The following is a 17,218-nucleotide window of genomic DNA, read 5'->3' on the forward strand; positions in this document are numbered from 1 at the left end:
CTCATTTTGATTAAAAAAGGAGCATCTCAACTGAATCCTCTTTGCATGACTACTGAAAATATATATTTAAAAATCTGTGTTTTTTTAAGGACTAAAGGCCTTGTACATACTAGGGAAAAAAATCCTAAAAACAGATAAAATCAATACGTTATGGCATCTCATAGTGCTAGAACTTCAGAGTTCCTTTCTGCTAATGTCTCTGACTCACAACAAATATTTTTTCTTTTAAATATAAAAGATGGAAGATGTGCTAGACATATTATAAGTTAGCAATGGGTTGGTCTATACAGCTCCTCCCCAGTACCTTAAAACTTATGTTTAAGATCCATACTTTTCAGCCAAATGAATGAGTGAAGGTCAATCCTTCATTTATTGTAGAAGTTGGAGAAGGGAGAATATTCACTTTAAGAATAATGCTGGAGGGGCTGGGAATATGACCTAGTGGTAGAGTGTTTGCCTTGTATACACGAAGTTCTGGGTTCAATTCCTCAGCACCACATATATAGAAAAAGCCAGAAGTGGTGCTGTGGCTCAAGTGGTAGAGCGCTAGCCTTGAGCAAAAAGAAGCCAGGGACAGCGCTCAGGCCCTGAGTTCAAGCTCCAGGACTGGCAAAAAAAAAAAAAAAAAAAAAAAAAAGAGGCTGAGCTCGGAGGACTGAAGTTCAAAGCCAGTGTGGGCAGGAAAGTCCATGGGACTCTTATCTCCAACTAGCCACCGAAAAGCTGGAAGTAGAGCTGTGTCTCAAGTGGTAGAGTGCTAGTTCTTGAGCCAAAGACACTCAAGGAGAATGTCCAGGTTCTGAGTTCAAGCCCCAGGACTGACACAATACCATTTTTTAATAAAAGAACAAGACAAAGAACTTTCATTCTGCTTTTTTCCAAAAATTAAACTTTGGAATTCCACTCTGTCTTGTTGCTTTTTTCCCCTGATGAACTTTATGGGTCATGGCCCTGTGTCAGTGCCCTTGTTGACCCTTTGGTGAATATGGGAGTGCATCAGTGTTAGTTTTTCAGTTATAAGTCAACATACACACTCACAATGAGTCCAAATCCATTCTAACACAAGTTTGAAGTAGACTAAATGAATAAAGATGAAGAGTGTTTCATATTTCATGAAATCAATAGAAAAGAAGGGATGGTATCAGGCCAGGCAGAAAAGCATGAGAGATTCTTTTCTCCAATTAACTAACAAAAAGCTAAGCTGGAAGTATGGCTTAAGTGGTAGACTGTCAGACATGAGCAAGTAGCTGAGAAAAAAACGCAAGGCCCTGAGTTCAAGCCCAAGTACTGGCAAGAGAATTAGACATGAATGAAATGAAGAGAATAATGACAGAAGAAGAGGAAGAGGAGGAAGAGGAAGAAGAAAAAGGACAAAGAGAAATACGAGATGATAAGAAATACACTGTTAGCCAGGCTTGGGTGGCTCAGTCCTGTAATCTTAGGTACTCAGGAGGCTGAGATCTGAGGATGGAGGTTTGAAGCCAGCCCAGGAAGGAAAGTCTATGAGACTCTTATCTCCACTTAACTATCAGAAAACTGGAAGCGGCACTGTGGCTCCAAGCAAAAAAGCTCAAGGATATCACAGGCCCTGAGTTCAAGCCCTAGAAATGGCACACAAACAAAGCAGACCATAAGTTCAAACCTCAGTACTGATATATGTGTACATGTGCATGTACACATGCACGCGCGTGCACACACACACAATGTACTGGAGTGGATGAAAAAGATTTATGGATTGGTTTCATTACCTAATATGGTGGCATTTAATGACATAAAAATTATAGCTGAATAATGTTAAAATTTTAGGATTGTCATAACATTTTTATACAATGGGTATAAAATTTTCAGTAGCATAAATAAAATTGGAACATAGAGGGAAAGAGATTATTAAAAGTCAGAAACAGTGTAGTTCCTTAGAAATACCAACACACTGTTCAAGAAAATGAATACCAGGAAACAGGCACTTGGAAGGTGTAGCAGAGATAGGAAGATAGGAAGGGTTAGGGGGAGAATGCAATCATACTATTCAATGCATATCCATGAAACTAAGAAAACTGATGGGAGGGTTGGGAGGGATGGGAAAGAATGATGAAAAAGGTGACATTAAGATGTACTGTAGGATGGGGGCTGGGGATATGGCCTAGTGGCAAGAGTGCTTGACTTGTGTACTTAAGGCCCTGGGTTCAATTCCCCAGCACCACATATACAGAAAATGGCCAGAAGTGGCACTGTGCCAAGTGGCAGAGTGCTAGCCTTGAGCAAAAAGAAGCCAGGGACAGTGCTCAGGCCCTGAGTCCAAGCCCCAGGACTGGCCAAAAAAAAAAAAAAAAGATGTATTGTAGGGCTGGGAATATGGCCTAGTGGCAAGAGTGCTCCCCTCATATACATAAAGCCCTGGGTTCGGTTCCTCAGCACCACATATATAGAAAAAGCCGGAAGTGGCGCTGTGGCTCAAGTGGCAGAGTGCTAACCTTGAGCAAAAAAGAAGCCAGGGACAGTGCTCAGGCCCTGAGTTCAATCCCCAGGGCTGGCAAAAAAAACAAAACAAAGAGACTGCTACCTTGCTTTCTGCCATACTCCCCTATTTGATGTTTTACAAAAGCCCTGTTCCTGGGACTCTGTGGATCTGTTAGGCAGCAGGTCCCCTGGAACCCGAAGCCAGTTCTGTGGTCCAGTCTCTATCATTGCTTTGCTCCCGGCCATGACGGAATAAGGAGCTTGGGCAGTTTGCAACAATATATGATATTATTACGTATTGTTACTCAAAGAGGACAAGGATCTGAAAGACATTTTCCTTGGTCAGTACAGAGGTGTTGTAAGCAGGAGTTTGATATGCAGAGAAAGCCCGCAGGCAGAGATGCAGGTGCTGGCAGTTCACCACAGGCTAGGTGTTGACTACCACAGAAAAGCCTGAGGGGATGTGGATAGGGTTCAGACAGCATCTGGTTATTTTAAGTTCCTCTCGGCAGACCTGTGGGAAAGGTATTTTCAACAATTTTGTGGTTGATAGCATGGAGATCCTGAAGATTGCTGGTGGGAAGAATGTTGACATTTCCCACAGGTCTTCTAGCCTGAAGCGTCCTCCTCTGCAAAGCAGGACAACAGAACACCTACGTTAAGCAAAGTGCTGGTAGCTTACCCCTGTTGTCCTAGCTTCTCAGGAGGCTGAGATCTGAGAATTGAGGTTCAAGGCCAGCCCAGGCGGAAAGTCCTTGAGACACTTTAATTAATCATACAAAAACCAGAAGTGGAGCTGTGTGGCTCAAAGTGGTAGAGCGCTTAGCCTAGGCCCTGAGATCAGGCCTGAAGGACTGATTCCTGTCTTATTCCCCAAGATCAAGTAAAACAACAGGCTTGATCACATGCCTGTCCTCAGGCAGTTCCAATCTGGGCCTGGCCTAGACACCAACCACCCTTGGTCCCCAGGGGACAATAGCCGCCCCCACCCCACGAGAACCATTCCACTGTGGGGCTGGTCAAGGACATCACCCAGGGACCATAGCTCATTTTCTGGTTTCGATTTCCTTGTTAAGCCCTATATAAGCCCACCCCAAAATCCAGTTGGGAGCACAACCTCCAATCCCATGGGAAGGTCTGGGCCCCTTGCTGTTGCTCAATAGTCTTTGCCTGTTGCGGATCAAGTTGGGCCTATTTCTTTGTTTGTTCGTTTTTGGCCAGTCCTGGGCCTTGAACTCAGGGCCTGAACACTGTCCCTGGCTTCCTTTTGCCACTTGAGCCACAGCGCCACTGCCACTTGAGCCACAGCGCCACTTCTGGCCGTTTTCTGTATATGTGGTGCTGGGGAATCGAACCCAGGGCTTCATGTATACGAGGCAAGCTCTCTTGCCACTAGGCCATATTCCCAGCCCCAAGTTGGGCCTATTTCTTTTCCATTCTCCTCCATTTTCCTAAGGCCCCGTGACTGACAAAACAAAAAAACAAATACCTATCTGATCCAATGTGGAGGTTACCTTAGTCTGGTCTCCTGCTAAAAACATGACAGGTACTCCACAAGTGATTGAAACAATAATGAGGATGCTTGTTAGGACAGCACTGACCTCACAATGGCTCACATAGTCACACCCTACTTGAGGCTATAGGACTTTGGACCACAGTTTCAGACGTTCCATGGGGATTTAAACCTAGGGCTTTCCCTAGACATTCCATCACCAAAGCTAGATCTCTAGCCCTTGTGTTTGTATTTGAGACACTATCATAAAAATAAAACAGGATAGAATCTCATTACTCTTTCCCAGGCTGGCCTCAAGCAGTGATCCTCCACGCACAGTATGGAGGAGCTGGGAAGCTAGGCTTCCCTGGGGTTTTTCCTAACAACCTGCCTCCAACACTGATGTCTCAACTGATGACAGGTTTCTGACTTAGCTTTTTTGTATTTCTCAGTTTTTCTTTTTCTTTCTTTTTTTTTTCCAGTCCTGGGGCTTGAACTCATGGCTTGGGCACTGTGCCTGAGATTCTTTTGCTCAAGGCTAGCACTCTACTACTTGAGCCACAATGCTACTTCTGGCTTTTTTGGTTTATGTGGTGCTGAGGAGTCGAACCCAGGGCTTCATGCATGCTAGGCAATCACTCTACCACTAAGCCACATCCCCATCCCTCTATAAACTCTTGTGCTCACCAGTCTTAACCTCACCCCCACTCCTACTCCAGTCCCAATCCCAGACCTTTTTGCCTTTTGAAGGAGAGTATGTTCTTTTCTGCTTATAAGAGTAACATAGCCAGGTGTGGTGACATATATGTATAATCCCAGGACTCAGGAGGCTAAGGTAAAAAGATCACAGTCTCAAGACTAACTTCTCTCAAAGAATAAAAAATAAAAAGGATGAAGTGTGCCTTGATTTTTATTTTATTTACTTATTTTTTTGCCAGTCCTGGAGCTTAGACTCAGGGCCTGAGCACTGTCCCTGGCTTTTTTTTTTTTTTTGCCAGTCCTGGGCCTTGGACTTAGGGCCTGAGCACTGTCCCTGGCTTCTTTTTGCTCAAGGCTAGCACTGTGCCACTTGAGCCACAGCGCCACTTCTGGCCATTTCCTATATATGTGGTGCTGAGGAATCGAACCCAGGGCTTCATGTATAGGACACAAACAGTCTTGCCTCCAGGCCATATTCCCAGCCTTTATTTTTGTAGGTCGTAGGGCTTGAACTATGGGCCTGGGCACTGTCTCAGAGTTCTTTAGTTCAAGGCTAGCACTTTACCACTTGAGCCACAGTGCCACTTCCAATTTCCTGGTGGTTAATTGGAGATAAGAATCTCATGGACTTTCCTGCCCTGGCTGTCTTTGAACCTCCATCCTCATATCTTAGCCTCCTGAGTAGCTAGAATTACAGGCTTGAGGCACCGGCACCTGGCACTAGAGACAGAAAAATGTGAAAAAATAATCTTCCGCAATTGTAGTTTAAAAATGTGTTGTTAACACCTTGATATATTTCCCTCCATTGCTTTTTTTCTATGTATGTACATATCATGTAATTGAAATAATTATTTTGATTTTTTTTTTGCCAGGCCTGGGGCTAGAACTCAGGGCCTGAACACTGTCCGTGGTTTCTTTTTGCTCAAGGCTAGCACTCTACCACTTGAGCCACAGTGTCACTTCTGGCTTTTTTGTTGTGGTGCTGAGGAATCGAACCCAGGGCTTCAGGCATGCAAGGCAAGCACTCTACTGATAAGCCATATTCCCAGTCCTTTTTGGGTTATTTTGTATTCTTTTTTTCACCTGATCTTAAATGTTATCATGTTTCCATACCATTACAATGTCTTGAAAATCATGACTCAATATATATGAATATATATAATATTCCATTTCATTTTTATGTAAATGGTTCCTGCTTTTGCTGTAAATTGTATCATTTTTGGCTTTTATAAATAATGTTGCACTAAGCAGCTTGGTACAAAATTATGTTCATGCTTCTCTGATTCTTTGTGGAAGGAGACAAATTCTCAAGTGAAATTCTGAGACCAAGGGCTGCTAGTTTTAAATGATGTTCACACATGCATAGCTTCTTGTAACTACTACCATAATGAAGATACAGAACAATTTGTCACCCCAATAAACTGTCTCTTACTATCCCTTCAGTCATCCCTGCATAATAACCTCTAGACCGTTATGAATGATTTCATTCCATAGTGTGGAATTAACTGGTCATTCTCAGCTCTTTGTCTTGAGAGTATTACACGTCTTCAGTTAAAATAATCCATTCAAGGGGCTGGGAATGTGGCTTAGCAGTAGAGCACTTGCCTAGCATGCATGAAGCCCTGGGTTCAATTCCTCAGTACCACATACACAGAAAAAGCTGGAAGTGGTGCAGTGGCTCAAGTCGCAGAGTGCTAGACTTGTGCAAAAGAAGCTCAACCACAGTGCCCACACACTGAGTTCAAGCCCCAAGACTAGCAAAAAAAAAAAAATCATTCAAACAAGACAGGCACTGGTGGCTCATGCCTATAATCCTAGCTACTCCAGAAGCTGAGATCTGAGAGTGGTAGTTTGAAGCCAGCCAGGGCAGGAATGCCCAAGAAACTCTTGAATCTAATAAACTACCAGAGAAAAGGAAGTGGAGCTGAAACTCTTTAAGTTGTAGAGTGCTAGCCTTGAGCAAAAAAGCTTAGGGATAGTGCTCTGACTTCAAGCCCCAAGACCAGTACACACCACACACACACTATTCAATTAAGACCTTCTAACTTGGGGCTGGGAATATGGCCTACTGGCAAGAGTGTTCGCCTCGTATACATGAAGCCCTGGGTTCGATTCCCCAGCACCACATATATAGAAAACGGCCAAAAGTGGCGCTGTGGCTCAAGTGGCAGAGTGCTAGCCTTGAGCAAAAAGAAGCCAGGGACAGTGCTCAGGCCCTGAGTCCGAGGCCCAGGACTGGCAAAAATAAATAAAAATAAAAGACCTTCTAACTTTACGTTGCAGTATCATCCAAGGCTGTTCTCCAAAGTGGGTGCAAAGTGGGTGTGTCTAGTAATGAGCTCTCTGCATAGAGCATGAAAACTCCGCTTCTACCATCAAGGCTATGTAGACATACCAGAGAGTACAATTCACCCTGTGGCCAATGATGGCGCTGGCCAGATCTGACCTCTGTATTACAGTATCTAGGAATTACAGGCATAAGCCACAAGCACCCAGCTAAAAAGACTTTAGGCCCAGCTCGACACCAGAATTCAGTTAACTAAGCAGGTAGACAAGCTCCCTACCTAGAGAGAGAATTGGAGACGTAATTTGTGAACCAAGCAAGTATCTTGGTGACTCAGAATACAGGGAAGGTGAAGTGCCCATGTGAGCATGTAACTCTAAGACATTGGTTCTCAAACTTTAGCATATGTCAGAATACTTCTCACACTGGGAGCTTCTTTTAAAGCCAGATTTCTCAGCTCCACTACCTCAGTTTCTGATTCATCAGGGCTTAGGGTGAGGGAGTGAGAATGCCTGACAAGTTGGGACTATTGTTGCTGCTGTTCCTTAGGGAACTGCACTTGAGAACCGATTCTCTAAGGCAAAGAAAATATTGAGATTAGAAAAACAAGCTTATAATTCATCACTCAACCTGGGTGGAGAAAGGGCTCTTAAAAGTAACGCTGGGCTCAGCTGTGTGGATCAGGTCCTTTCAGCTAAACTTACAGCTGGAGGCATATCATGTTTCTAGAAGACAGATAAGAACTTGGCCCTTCTTCAAAAGACCCAAACAGCACTGGAATTTTTGTATCTCAGGAGTTATCTTCAGCTGTGGTAACTTACTGTCAATGATGTCATCTTGACTTAATGTAGCAAGATCTGTCACTGTCAAACTAGGTGATTTTCTGCTGCAGGGTCCATTTTTCTTCTTTGCTTATTTGAGTCTTAAAAAAGATGTCCTCTCTGGAGGCTGGTGGCTCATGTCTGTAATCCTAGCTACACAGGAGGCTGAGATCTGACAATCGTTGTTTCAAAGCCTGCCAGGGCAGTAAAGGCCTCAAGACTCTTATCTCCAAATTAACCACCAGAAAACCGCAAGTAGTGCTTGTAAGTTCGGATATAGGAGACCTACACGTGGTTGTTCAGGTGGCGGAGAGTTTATTGTAAGAACCAGCCGGTCCTGCAGAAGATGCAGTGTGCAAAGGCTGGGGGGTGGGGAACTGAACTATGCAGAGAGAAGGGAAGGAGGGAGAGGCAAAGAGTAGAGAGAGGGAAGGGAAAGGGAGGAAGGGGAGAACTAATCCTGGAGATTGCTTATATAGGGGAGGAGGAGCAGGAGGAGGAGCAGGAGGAGGGGCCACAGCAGATGTGGAAGTATCCTCAGAGCCTGGGAACCTCTCACTGTCCCCAGGTGAGACAGTTACTTGGCCTACAAATTGGAGGAGGACTTCTATGGAATGTGCATGGTGGAAAAACAAAGGGAAGGAGCCATTTTCCTGCTGGTCAGACCTAACAGCGCTGTGGCTCAGAGTGGTAGAGCACTAGCCTTGAGCAAAAGAGCTCAGAAACAGCACCCAGGCCCTGAGTACAAGCTCCTTGACTGAAAAAAAGTCCCTTTATATTAGCATCACATATTTAATTTACAAAGTATATTAACATAGCTCATTTGAACTCCCAAAATTCCATGAGGGAAGAGGTGCTGATCACTGTATCCTATCCTTTGGTGTACTGGTAATGTAATGAGGTCAGATCTAGCCAGCGCCATCATTGGCCACATGGCGAGTTGTACTCTCTGGCATCTTGTCTTGATGGGTGTGCCTGGATTCCTAGAAGAAGGGAAGTCCCATCCCCAGGTGATAGGTGTTCCTGAATCCCTAGAGACAGGGGTGGGCATATGGCCTATAGGTTACTGAACCTGTGAGTCAAGTGTTTGGGACTGGGAGCTTCCTGTGACCCTGCCCCCGACCTGACCCTATTTAGGGTCAGGCCAGCTCAGGTGCCCTTATGCTGCCATGCCATAGGTCTCCATGTTGTCCTGTTTCCTGTTTCCTGGCTCAGTCTCCAGTCACCATGCCATCCCAAGTCAGCTCTCCATTGGAGCTGAATTGGTTTGTTGGTATGGTTTTTGTTTTTCCCTCTCTGGCCTGTTTCCTGATAGTGTTGAGTGTATTTGTGGGCTGCAGGCCTTTGTAACAACTGGCTGCCTGCAGACTGCTAATGCTCTAATAAAAACTCCAAGATTTGCATCTCGGAATGTGGCTTAGTGATAGAGTGCTTGCCTAGCGTGCATGAAGCCTTGGGTTCGATTCCTCAGCACCACATATACAGAAAAAGCTAGAAGTGGCGCTGTGGCTCAAGAGGTAGAGTGCTAGCCTTGAGCAAAAAGAAGCCATGAACATGTTCAGGCCCTGAGTTCAAGCCCAAGAACTGGAAAAACAAAACAAAACAACTCCAAGATTTGATTCTCAGTATGTGGCTTCTCGGATAACTTACTATATAACAGTTCTCAAATTAAGGTTTCAATATTTAAAGTATTAGAATCACTTTTAGAAATGAAAATTCCAGTCCTACTTCAGACTTGCCAAATCTGGTCTGGAGTCAGGGATGGGAGCAATAATTTGCATTTCTAACAAATTTCTTGGTGATGCTAGTTACCCTGGCCCAGACGGAATCACAAACTATGGCTGGAGGGGGAAAAAAGAGAGGAACAGGCACTTCTTAGAGGACATCATTTTTTTTTTGGCCAGTCCTGGGCCTTGAACTCAGGGCTTGAGCACTGTCCCTGGCTTCTTTTTGCTCAAGGCTAGCACTCTACCACTTGGACCACAGCACCACTTCTGGCCATCTTCTACATATGTGGTGCTGAGGAATCGAACCCAGGGCTTCATGTACAGGAGGGGAGCACTTTACCACTAAGCCATATTCCCAGCGCCAGAGACCACCTTCTGTTTCATTTTCTAGTATAGGTGCAGCCTCCTGACTACCACCTCTGTTAGCATTTCCCCAGCGTCAGGTCCTCAGCTCCTCCCACTAGCCCCCAGATCCACCCATACCTAATGAGCCACTCCTACTCACTACCTACCTACTTCCCCTTTACCCCCAGAGAGAAGCTGCCACCTGGATAAGTTGCAGACTCCAGGTAGCTCCCTCTCCCGTGGGAACGATGGCCCCACTAATAAACCTCCTTATGAACCTTCTTCTCCTGTCTGTGATTATCTCCGCATGGTCCTCTGGGATGGCCGGGACATATCCTTTCAACCTCAAATCCTTCAAATGCCAGTTCCATTACTGAGGAATTTTGAGTTGAGACCCTGAACAATTACTCTAAGTTACAATTTCCTCTCTTGTAAAATGTAGGTAATAATAGGCCCTACCTCCTTGGGTTCTTAAGAAGATTAAATAATATAGGTAAAGTATTTAGCATTGTATCTATACTTCATAAATGGTAGTCATTATCTGTTTTTTTTTAAATTAACGTTAAACATAAGCATTTCACTAGAACAAGTAACTTTTGTAAGTTCTTTTGAGTATTGCCAGAATGTTCCTCTTTAACATTCCTTTTTTTTTTTTTGGCCAGTCCTGGGGCTTGGACTCAGGGCCTGAGCACTGTCCCTGGCTTCTTCCCGCTCAAGGCTAGCACTCTGCCACTTGAGCCACAGCGCCCCTTCTGGCCATTTTCTGTATATGTGGTGCTGGGGAATCGAACCTAGGGCCTCGTGTATCCGAGGCAAGCACTCTTGCCACTAGGCTATATCCCCAGCCCTTTAACATTCCTTTTGAGATTAAAAAAACAAAACAAAACATCTTTTCTCAGTCAATGTATGTTTTCGCCATTGGCTGACAACAGGATGCTTAGGAGATTGGCCCCAGACCTGATAAAACGGGAGCAGGATGCTATACCAGCCCATGGAACGGCGTGTTAAACAACCGACTTCCTTAAGAGAGGCCAGAGTGGCCCACAAGAGGAAGGAGCCGTTGGGGAGGGTATTCAAAAGAAAATCTAACTCCTTCAAAGTTCTTCCTGGGCTCCCTCAGGTCTTAGGGGATCTGCCAGTGTTTCTTGCCCTATGCAGCCCAGGAGGTGAACTCTCAGGGGCCCACAGTGAATTTCCCGAGAGACCAGTGGCAATTGGCACAGTGGATTTGGGCTCAAAAGTGTCTTTGTCTTTCAGGGTGACTCCGATTTAGCGCATATTGTGACTGCAGCACCTCATCCACTCAGACTAGGAACACGGTCCTTCTTCGGTAGAGGTCTGCTATGTTCTTTCTCCAAGCATCCTGGGTCGGACAGGAAGGGGGCTTTATCTTATCTCAGTCCTGCAGCTGGACTCTCTTACTCAGAATATGTAAGGAGACCTTTGCAACAGAATTAAACAGAACAAACAAAAGCGGCAAGTTCGGGCAGTAGGTACCGCTGGTTAGCCAATAGGGCCCAGCCGCTCGCCGGTGGAGTGGTACTATGATGACAGTAGCCAACCAGCGCGCTCCATGCAAATGAGGCTACTGTATCCGCACTCGACGCTCCTGTGCCTTTTGGTTGTTATAGTGATAAACTGAGGCCTTGCCTCTTGGCTCCTCTGCCGAAGAAAGGGGCGGCGGTGGGGTGGGAGCGAGGGGGGGGGACGTTTAACCTCTTTACTTCCCCTAGGGAAGACAGCAAAGAAGGGAGATGGGAGGGAAGAGAAAAATACGTGACAAAGAAAACATTCTCTGCCTGGGAGGAGACTCTCAGAGGGTGTAGAGCTGGAGGGAGCATTCACTGGTCATGCCAGTACTTAGTGATGCTGAGTCAGAAACAGGTATCCCAAAATCCCTTTCCAATGAGCCTCCCTCAGAAACCATGGAGGAAATAGAGCACACATGCCCACAGCCTCGACTGGTAAGTAAAGACAAAGGATGTAAATGTATGCGTGGCGAGGGCACAAAAGAGTTCCTTATGTGGCGGCAGCCAGCGAGAAAAACGATGCTTAGAGGATTTTCATGTAAATGAGAATGGAGCTAACTGCCTAATCCTTCTCAGCTGTTTATACTTCGCTTCTATACCGGGTGCTGCTCTCAGCTTACAAAGCATTATTGTATTGGCTGGGTAGGAAACGGGCTGCGCTTGGGTATGCTGTGTTTTTGTGCTTTGGGAGGAGGGAACGAACGGCCTTTTTTTTTTTTTTTTCCTTTCTTTCTTCCTTTTTTCTTTCCTTTTTAGGTGTACCGTCGTATCTGGAGGTAAAAAATCCTATAGTTTGCAATTTTAAAATGGTTTTTCTCTTCACAAAGCTTGGAACGAGTCCCCTGTTAAGTTATCAATTTTTAGCTCAGGAATGATGCGGTCCCCAACTGGTTTGGGTGCCTGATGCCAATTTGGGGGGTGGCGGGGATGAAAGCGACATGGAAGCAAAACTTCCTCATTCATATGAAAATGTCAAAATCAATAAGTACCAATCCCTCACGGATGTATTTCGAAATAAGGTGCATTTAAAATAAATGGTGAACATTTCCGACAGTGTGTAGTGGGGGGTATCTATTCAGATAGTGGAGAGCCCAGGAAGCTGTATTTATTTCGAATGGGGCTGCATGCCTTTAATGAGAGTGTGGAAAAGGCCACTCAGAGCTTCCTTCATCTCAGTAACCTGCATCCCAGTTTCATCACTCTCTCTGCCTCCAGTCACAATCCTGCAGGCAGATAAGAACTTTGTTCCCAATCACCTCAGTGCCCTCAAGGAATCAAAACCATCAAATGGGGGGAGGTTCTGGGGCTTCTAAGACTTGAAGTCTTGTAGTCTCTCTTAGAGAGATCACTCTTTGAACCCCCAAGTCCAAGAGATAACACTAAGTGATCCCAAGTTTAAAGATGCAATGCTTTGATTGGCTGAAGTGTTTGACCCTGGGAAAAGGTTTTTATTAAATGATTTTGTGATGAAGTATTTTCTGAGAATTCTCCAAATGAGGGTTTACAGATTTGATGGAACTCTTATTTCTGAGTAAAGGTTAATAAGGGTTCAAAGACAAGCTTACAACAAAGTCCTTAAAAGCAGGAAAACAAAGGAATTGTGTTAGTTTGTTGACTATGTTTTTAATTTTTTGAAACATGTTTTCCTAGGGTAGTTTACTATTCATTGCCTCCTTAACCTTTAGCCAGTTGCTGAATGACATAAACAATATAGAATCTACATTTTTTTTTCTTGGTCAGTCCTAGGTCTTGGCCTGAGCACTGTCCCTGGTTTCTTTTTGCTCAAGGCTAGCACTCTACCACTTGAGCCACAGTGCCACTTCTGGCTTTTTCTATATATGTGGTGCTGAGGAATCGAACCCAGGGCTTCGTGTATGCAAGGCAAGCACTCTACCCCTAGGCCATATTCCCAGCCCTAGAATCCACATTTCTGTGGGACCCAAACTATCTTAATAAGTTTGTTACTAAGGATTCCTTTGAGCCACTAAACAACTCATGGTTTAGCATTGAAAAGTTTGCTTCTAAAAGTGTGTTACAAGAGCTCCCAGAGTCTCTCTCTCTCTCTCTCTCTCTCTCTCTCTCTCTCTCTCTCTCTCTCTCTCTCTGTATGTGTGTGTGTGTACACGTGCCAGTCCCGGGGCTTGAACTCAGGGCCTGGACACTGTCCCCAAACTTTTGTGCTCAAGGCTAGTGCTTTTCCACTTAAGCCATAGTTCCACTTCTGACTTTTTAGTGATTAATTGGAGATAAGAATCTCATAAAATTTCCTGCCCAGGTTGGCTTTGACCTGCCTCAGATCTCAGCCTCCTGAGTAGCTATGATTACAGGTTTGAGCGCGCACCACCTGGCTTCCCAGAGTCTGTATTTAGAAGACAATCAATGTTTGAACTTGAATAACATAATTTCCTGACAGAGATATAGGGCCTGGGAGAGGAAGGTAACATCCACATCTTATTTGTGTATCCTTTCAGCCTCTTCCTTCCCATCCCTTTTACCTTTGAGGGGTTTGGTTCCTGGGTTGGCCTGCCCTGAGAGAGGTGAGAAGGCAGAGAAAAATCCAGGGAAGGAAGAAAGTTCAAGTTGCTTTTCACTTCACTTTCACCAGTTCACTCAGCCTAGGTAACTCACAAGAACCATGCCAAATCCCTCCACAGTGTTATACCCTCACCTTCCGGACATGGAGAAACGGGTTCAGAGTGAATAAGTAGCAGTTCACCTTGGGACAGTTAGGAATTGAGCCCCAAGCAATACATACTCCAAAAGTTGGACTGGAAAAATAAAAGTGCCTCTGTTTCTATAGAGGCATGGAGACTTATAATTTATGAAGTACTAATTTTTTGAAGCACCTGGTATGTCATGAACAAACTTTGATCAATGTAGTGTTGGTTATAATCTAAATTTAGATTTATGCATTGTAGAACAGCTTTTCCTTTGTTGTGGGTCTTACCTTAATAAGGATTGGCTGATACATAGGAACTACATACTTTGTTGATGTGGCACATGGAAATGCGAGGTTCACATTTCTCCTTTTCTTTAGTCAGATATGGGGCTTGAACTCAGGGCCTAGGCCCTGTCTTTGAGTCTCTTTGGACTTGAGGCTAGTGCTCTACCACTGTGAGCCACAGTGCCACTTCCAGATTTCCAGTGGTGAATAGGAGATAAGAGTCGGATGGATTTTCCTGCTCAGGCTATCTTTGGACTGTGCTCCTCAGATCTCAGCCTCCTGAGCAGCTAGGATTACAGGCGTGAGCCACCAGTGCACAGCATCTTCATCTTTCAACTTTGATAGGTGATATGCTTTCTCCCAACACCCATATTGCCCTAGAACATGTGGATGAGTGTGCCATAAGCATCAACAGACTTTGGCTGCTAAATTGCCTAATTAACAAAGGAAAATACATGAAAGATTTCAGAGGGGCCTGCTTAGGAATAAAACTCTACACTTAGATTCCTCTTCAGGTATCAGGCCCTTCTATTTGTTGAAATTTGTGCAACAATGGCATCACTGAATAAACAGAGCTTTAAAAAAATCTATATTTAGATCCCAGTAATTAGCCTATTTATAATTATATTGAGAACTCAATTGATTCATATTTCAAGGGGAAACTTTTCTGGAGGGAACACATGTAGTTTTCCCAGCTGTCTTATTCCACATTTGGTGGAAAATATAAGAAAGAAGAGGAAGAGGGAGAAATAGAATAAAACCACACTACCAAAGAAATGAAAAAGCATAACAGAGTTCACTTAGGTTTTATGATGGGACCTATATTTTAGGAATATCATATTTTTTCCCCATCATGGGGCTTGAACTCAGGCCTTGGGTGTTGTCCCTGAGCTCTTTTGCTCAAGGCCAGTGCTCTGCCACTTTGAGCCACAGAACCACTTCCAGTTTTTGAGTTGTTAATTGGAGATAAGAGTCTCATGGGGACTTTACTGCCCAAGCTGGCTTCCAACCTTGATCCTACATCTCAGCCTCCTAGGATTACAAGTAAGAGTCACCAGTGCCCGGCAAGAATGTCATCTTTTTACCCTTATCACTTTACTATGGTGTTCTGCTTTGAGATTGTTGTGCCATTAGTGGGACTTGAATTCAGGGCCTCAAGTTCTCACTGTACTTTTTTGCCAGTCCTGGGTCTTGAACTCGGGGTCTGGGTGCTATCCCTGAGCCTCTTCATTCTCAAGGCTAGTGCTCTACCACTTGAGCCAGAGCACTACTTCCAGCTTTTTCTGAGTAAATCTATTGGAGAGAAGAGTCTCATGGACTTTCCTGCCTGGGTTGGCTTCAAACCACCATCCTCAGGTCTCAGCCTCCTGAGTAGCTAGGATTACAGGTGTAAGCCACTGGTGCATGGCTTCACACCAAATTTTTCAGCTGGTGCTCTTCTACTTGAGCCACATCTCTACTTCCTCAGTTTTGCTGTGTGATTGGGTGTAAAGGTCTTTCTAATTTGTCTGCTTAGTCTGGCTTTGAGCCTTGATCCTCAAATATCAGGCATTGAGTAGTTAGGATTATAGATGTTAGACTCTAGGACATAGCTTAAGATGTTTATGAGGATTCTTCTTTCTGTTACTAGGAATGTGTGTTCTCAACCATTTTCTGTCCTTCAATATTTTTCTGATTACATATAATGCAAGGTGGCTCAGATGTTTAATTGTGAAGAAGGAAAACAGAGTGATGCTGGGTACTGGTGGCTCAGGTCTGTAATCCTAGCTGCTCAGGAGGTTGAGATCTGAGATTCCTGGTTCAAACCCAGCCCTAGCAAGAAAGGCTGTGAGATTTTTTTTTTTTTTTGCCAGTCCTGGGCTTGAACTCAGGGCCCGAGCACTGTCCCTTGCTTCTTTTTGCTCAAGAATAGCACTTCACCACTTGAGCCACAGCGCCACTTCTGGCCATTTTCTATATATGTGGTGCTGGGGAATCGAACCCAGGGCTTCATGTATACGAGGCAAGCACTCTTGCCACTAGGCCATATTCCCAGCCTCAGGCTGTGAGATTTTTATCTCCAATTAGCCACCAGAAAACTGGAAGCTGCGCTGTGGCTCCAAGTGGCAGAGCGCTAGCCTTAAGCAGCCCAGGCCCAGAGTTCAAGCCCCAAGATTGACAAAAAGCATAACAAGGGGCTGGGGATATGGCCTAGTGGCAAGAGTGCTTGCCTCGTATACATGAAGCCCTGGGTTCAATTCCCCAGCACCACATATACAGAAAACGGCCAGAAGTGGCGCTGTGGTTCAAGTGGCAGAGTGCTGGCCTTGAGCAAAAAGAAGCCAGGGACAGTGCTCAGGCCCTGAGTCCAAGCCCCAGGACTGGCAAAAAAAAAAAAAAAGAAAGAAAAAAGAAAAAAAGAAAAAAAAAGAGTGACCTTGGGTGATATAACAGCTCTCCTTAAAAACTTAATTTCCTTTGGGATCGGAACTCTTTGTGGACATAAAGTGTCCTCTACCTCCCCAAGCCTTTGATTGTGCCTAGACAAATCCTCTGAGCTCAAAAGGTGCTCCCCATAAACCCTTTCTAACAAGGCCCAGCCAACCTTAAAACTGTCTGTTGGAGAATTTGTTTAATGACCTTGGTCAAGTTCTTCTAGTGGTGCATTCTGCTGTCAGAAGGAAGTTGTAATTCTAGCCTGCAATAGTTTTCTCCATGAAGATGAATGTACCACAGATCAACTGAGAAGACCTTGGAAATAAAACAAGGAGCTGGCTCAATATGCCATGTTAGCAGGAGTTCATTTTTGGGATGTACTTCAAAGTGGAGCAGTGCCAAGAGACTGCTGTCTTGCAGAAGGTGCATTATGTCATTTGGGATGTAGGATGCTTAGCCACTAGTACTGAGAAAGATGATTGGCTTTCCAGACATCAGTGTTTTT

At 44.6% G+C, this 17,218-nt stretch overlaps 1 protein-coding gene across 7 annotated transcripts in view; it reads left to right on the forward strand.

Moving 5' to 3' along the window:
• The first annotated feature begins 11,564 nt into the window (after positions 1-11,564).
• The window catches only part of Pcyt1b (phosphate cytidylyltransferase 1B, choline), a 75,087-nt gene continuing 69,433 nt past the window's right edge, over positions 11,565-17,218 (forward strand). For all 7 annotated transcript variants that reach the window (XM_048336386.1, XM_048336388.1, XM_048336381.1 and 4 more), the window contains exon 1: positions 11,565-11,789. In XM_048336386.1, coding sequence (XP_048192343.1) covers positions 11,676-11,789 — 114 coding nt within the window. In that variant the 5' untranslated portion in view covers positions 11,565-11,675. The remainder of the gene's footprint in view (positions 11,790-17,218) is intronic.

The sequence above is a fragment of the Perognathus longimembris genome, chromosome 28 (assembly GCF_023159225.1).
Source record: "Perognathus longimembris pacificus isolate PPM17 chromosome 28, ASM2315922v1, whole genome shotgun sequence".
Lineage (NCBI taxonomy): Eukaryota > Metazoa > Chordata > Mammalia > Rodentia > Heteromyidae > Perognathus > Perognathus longimembris.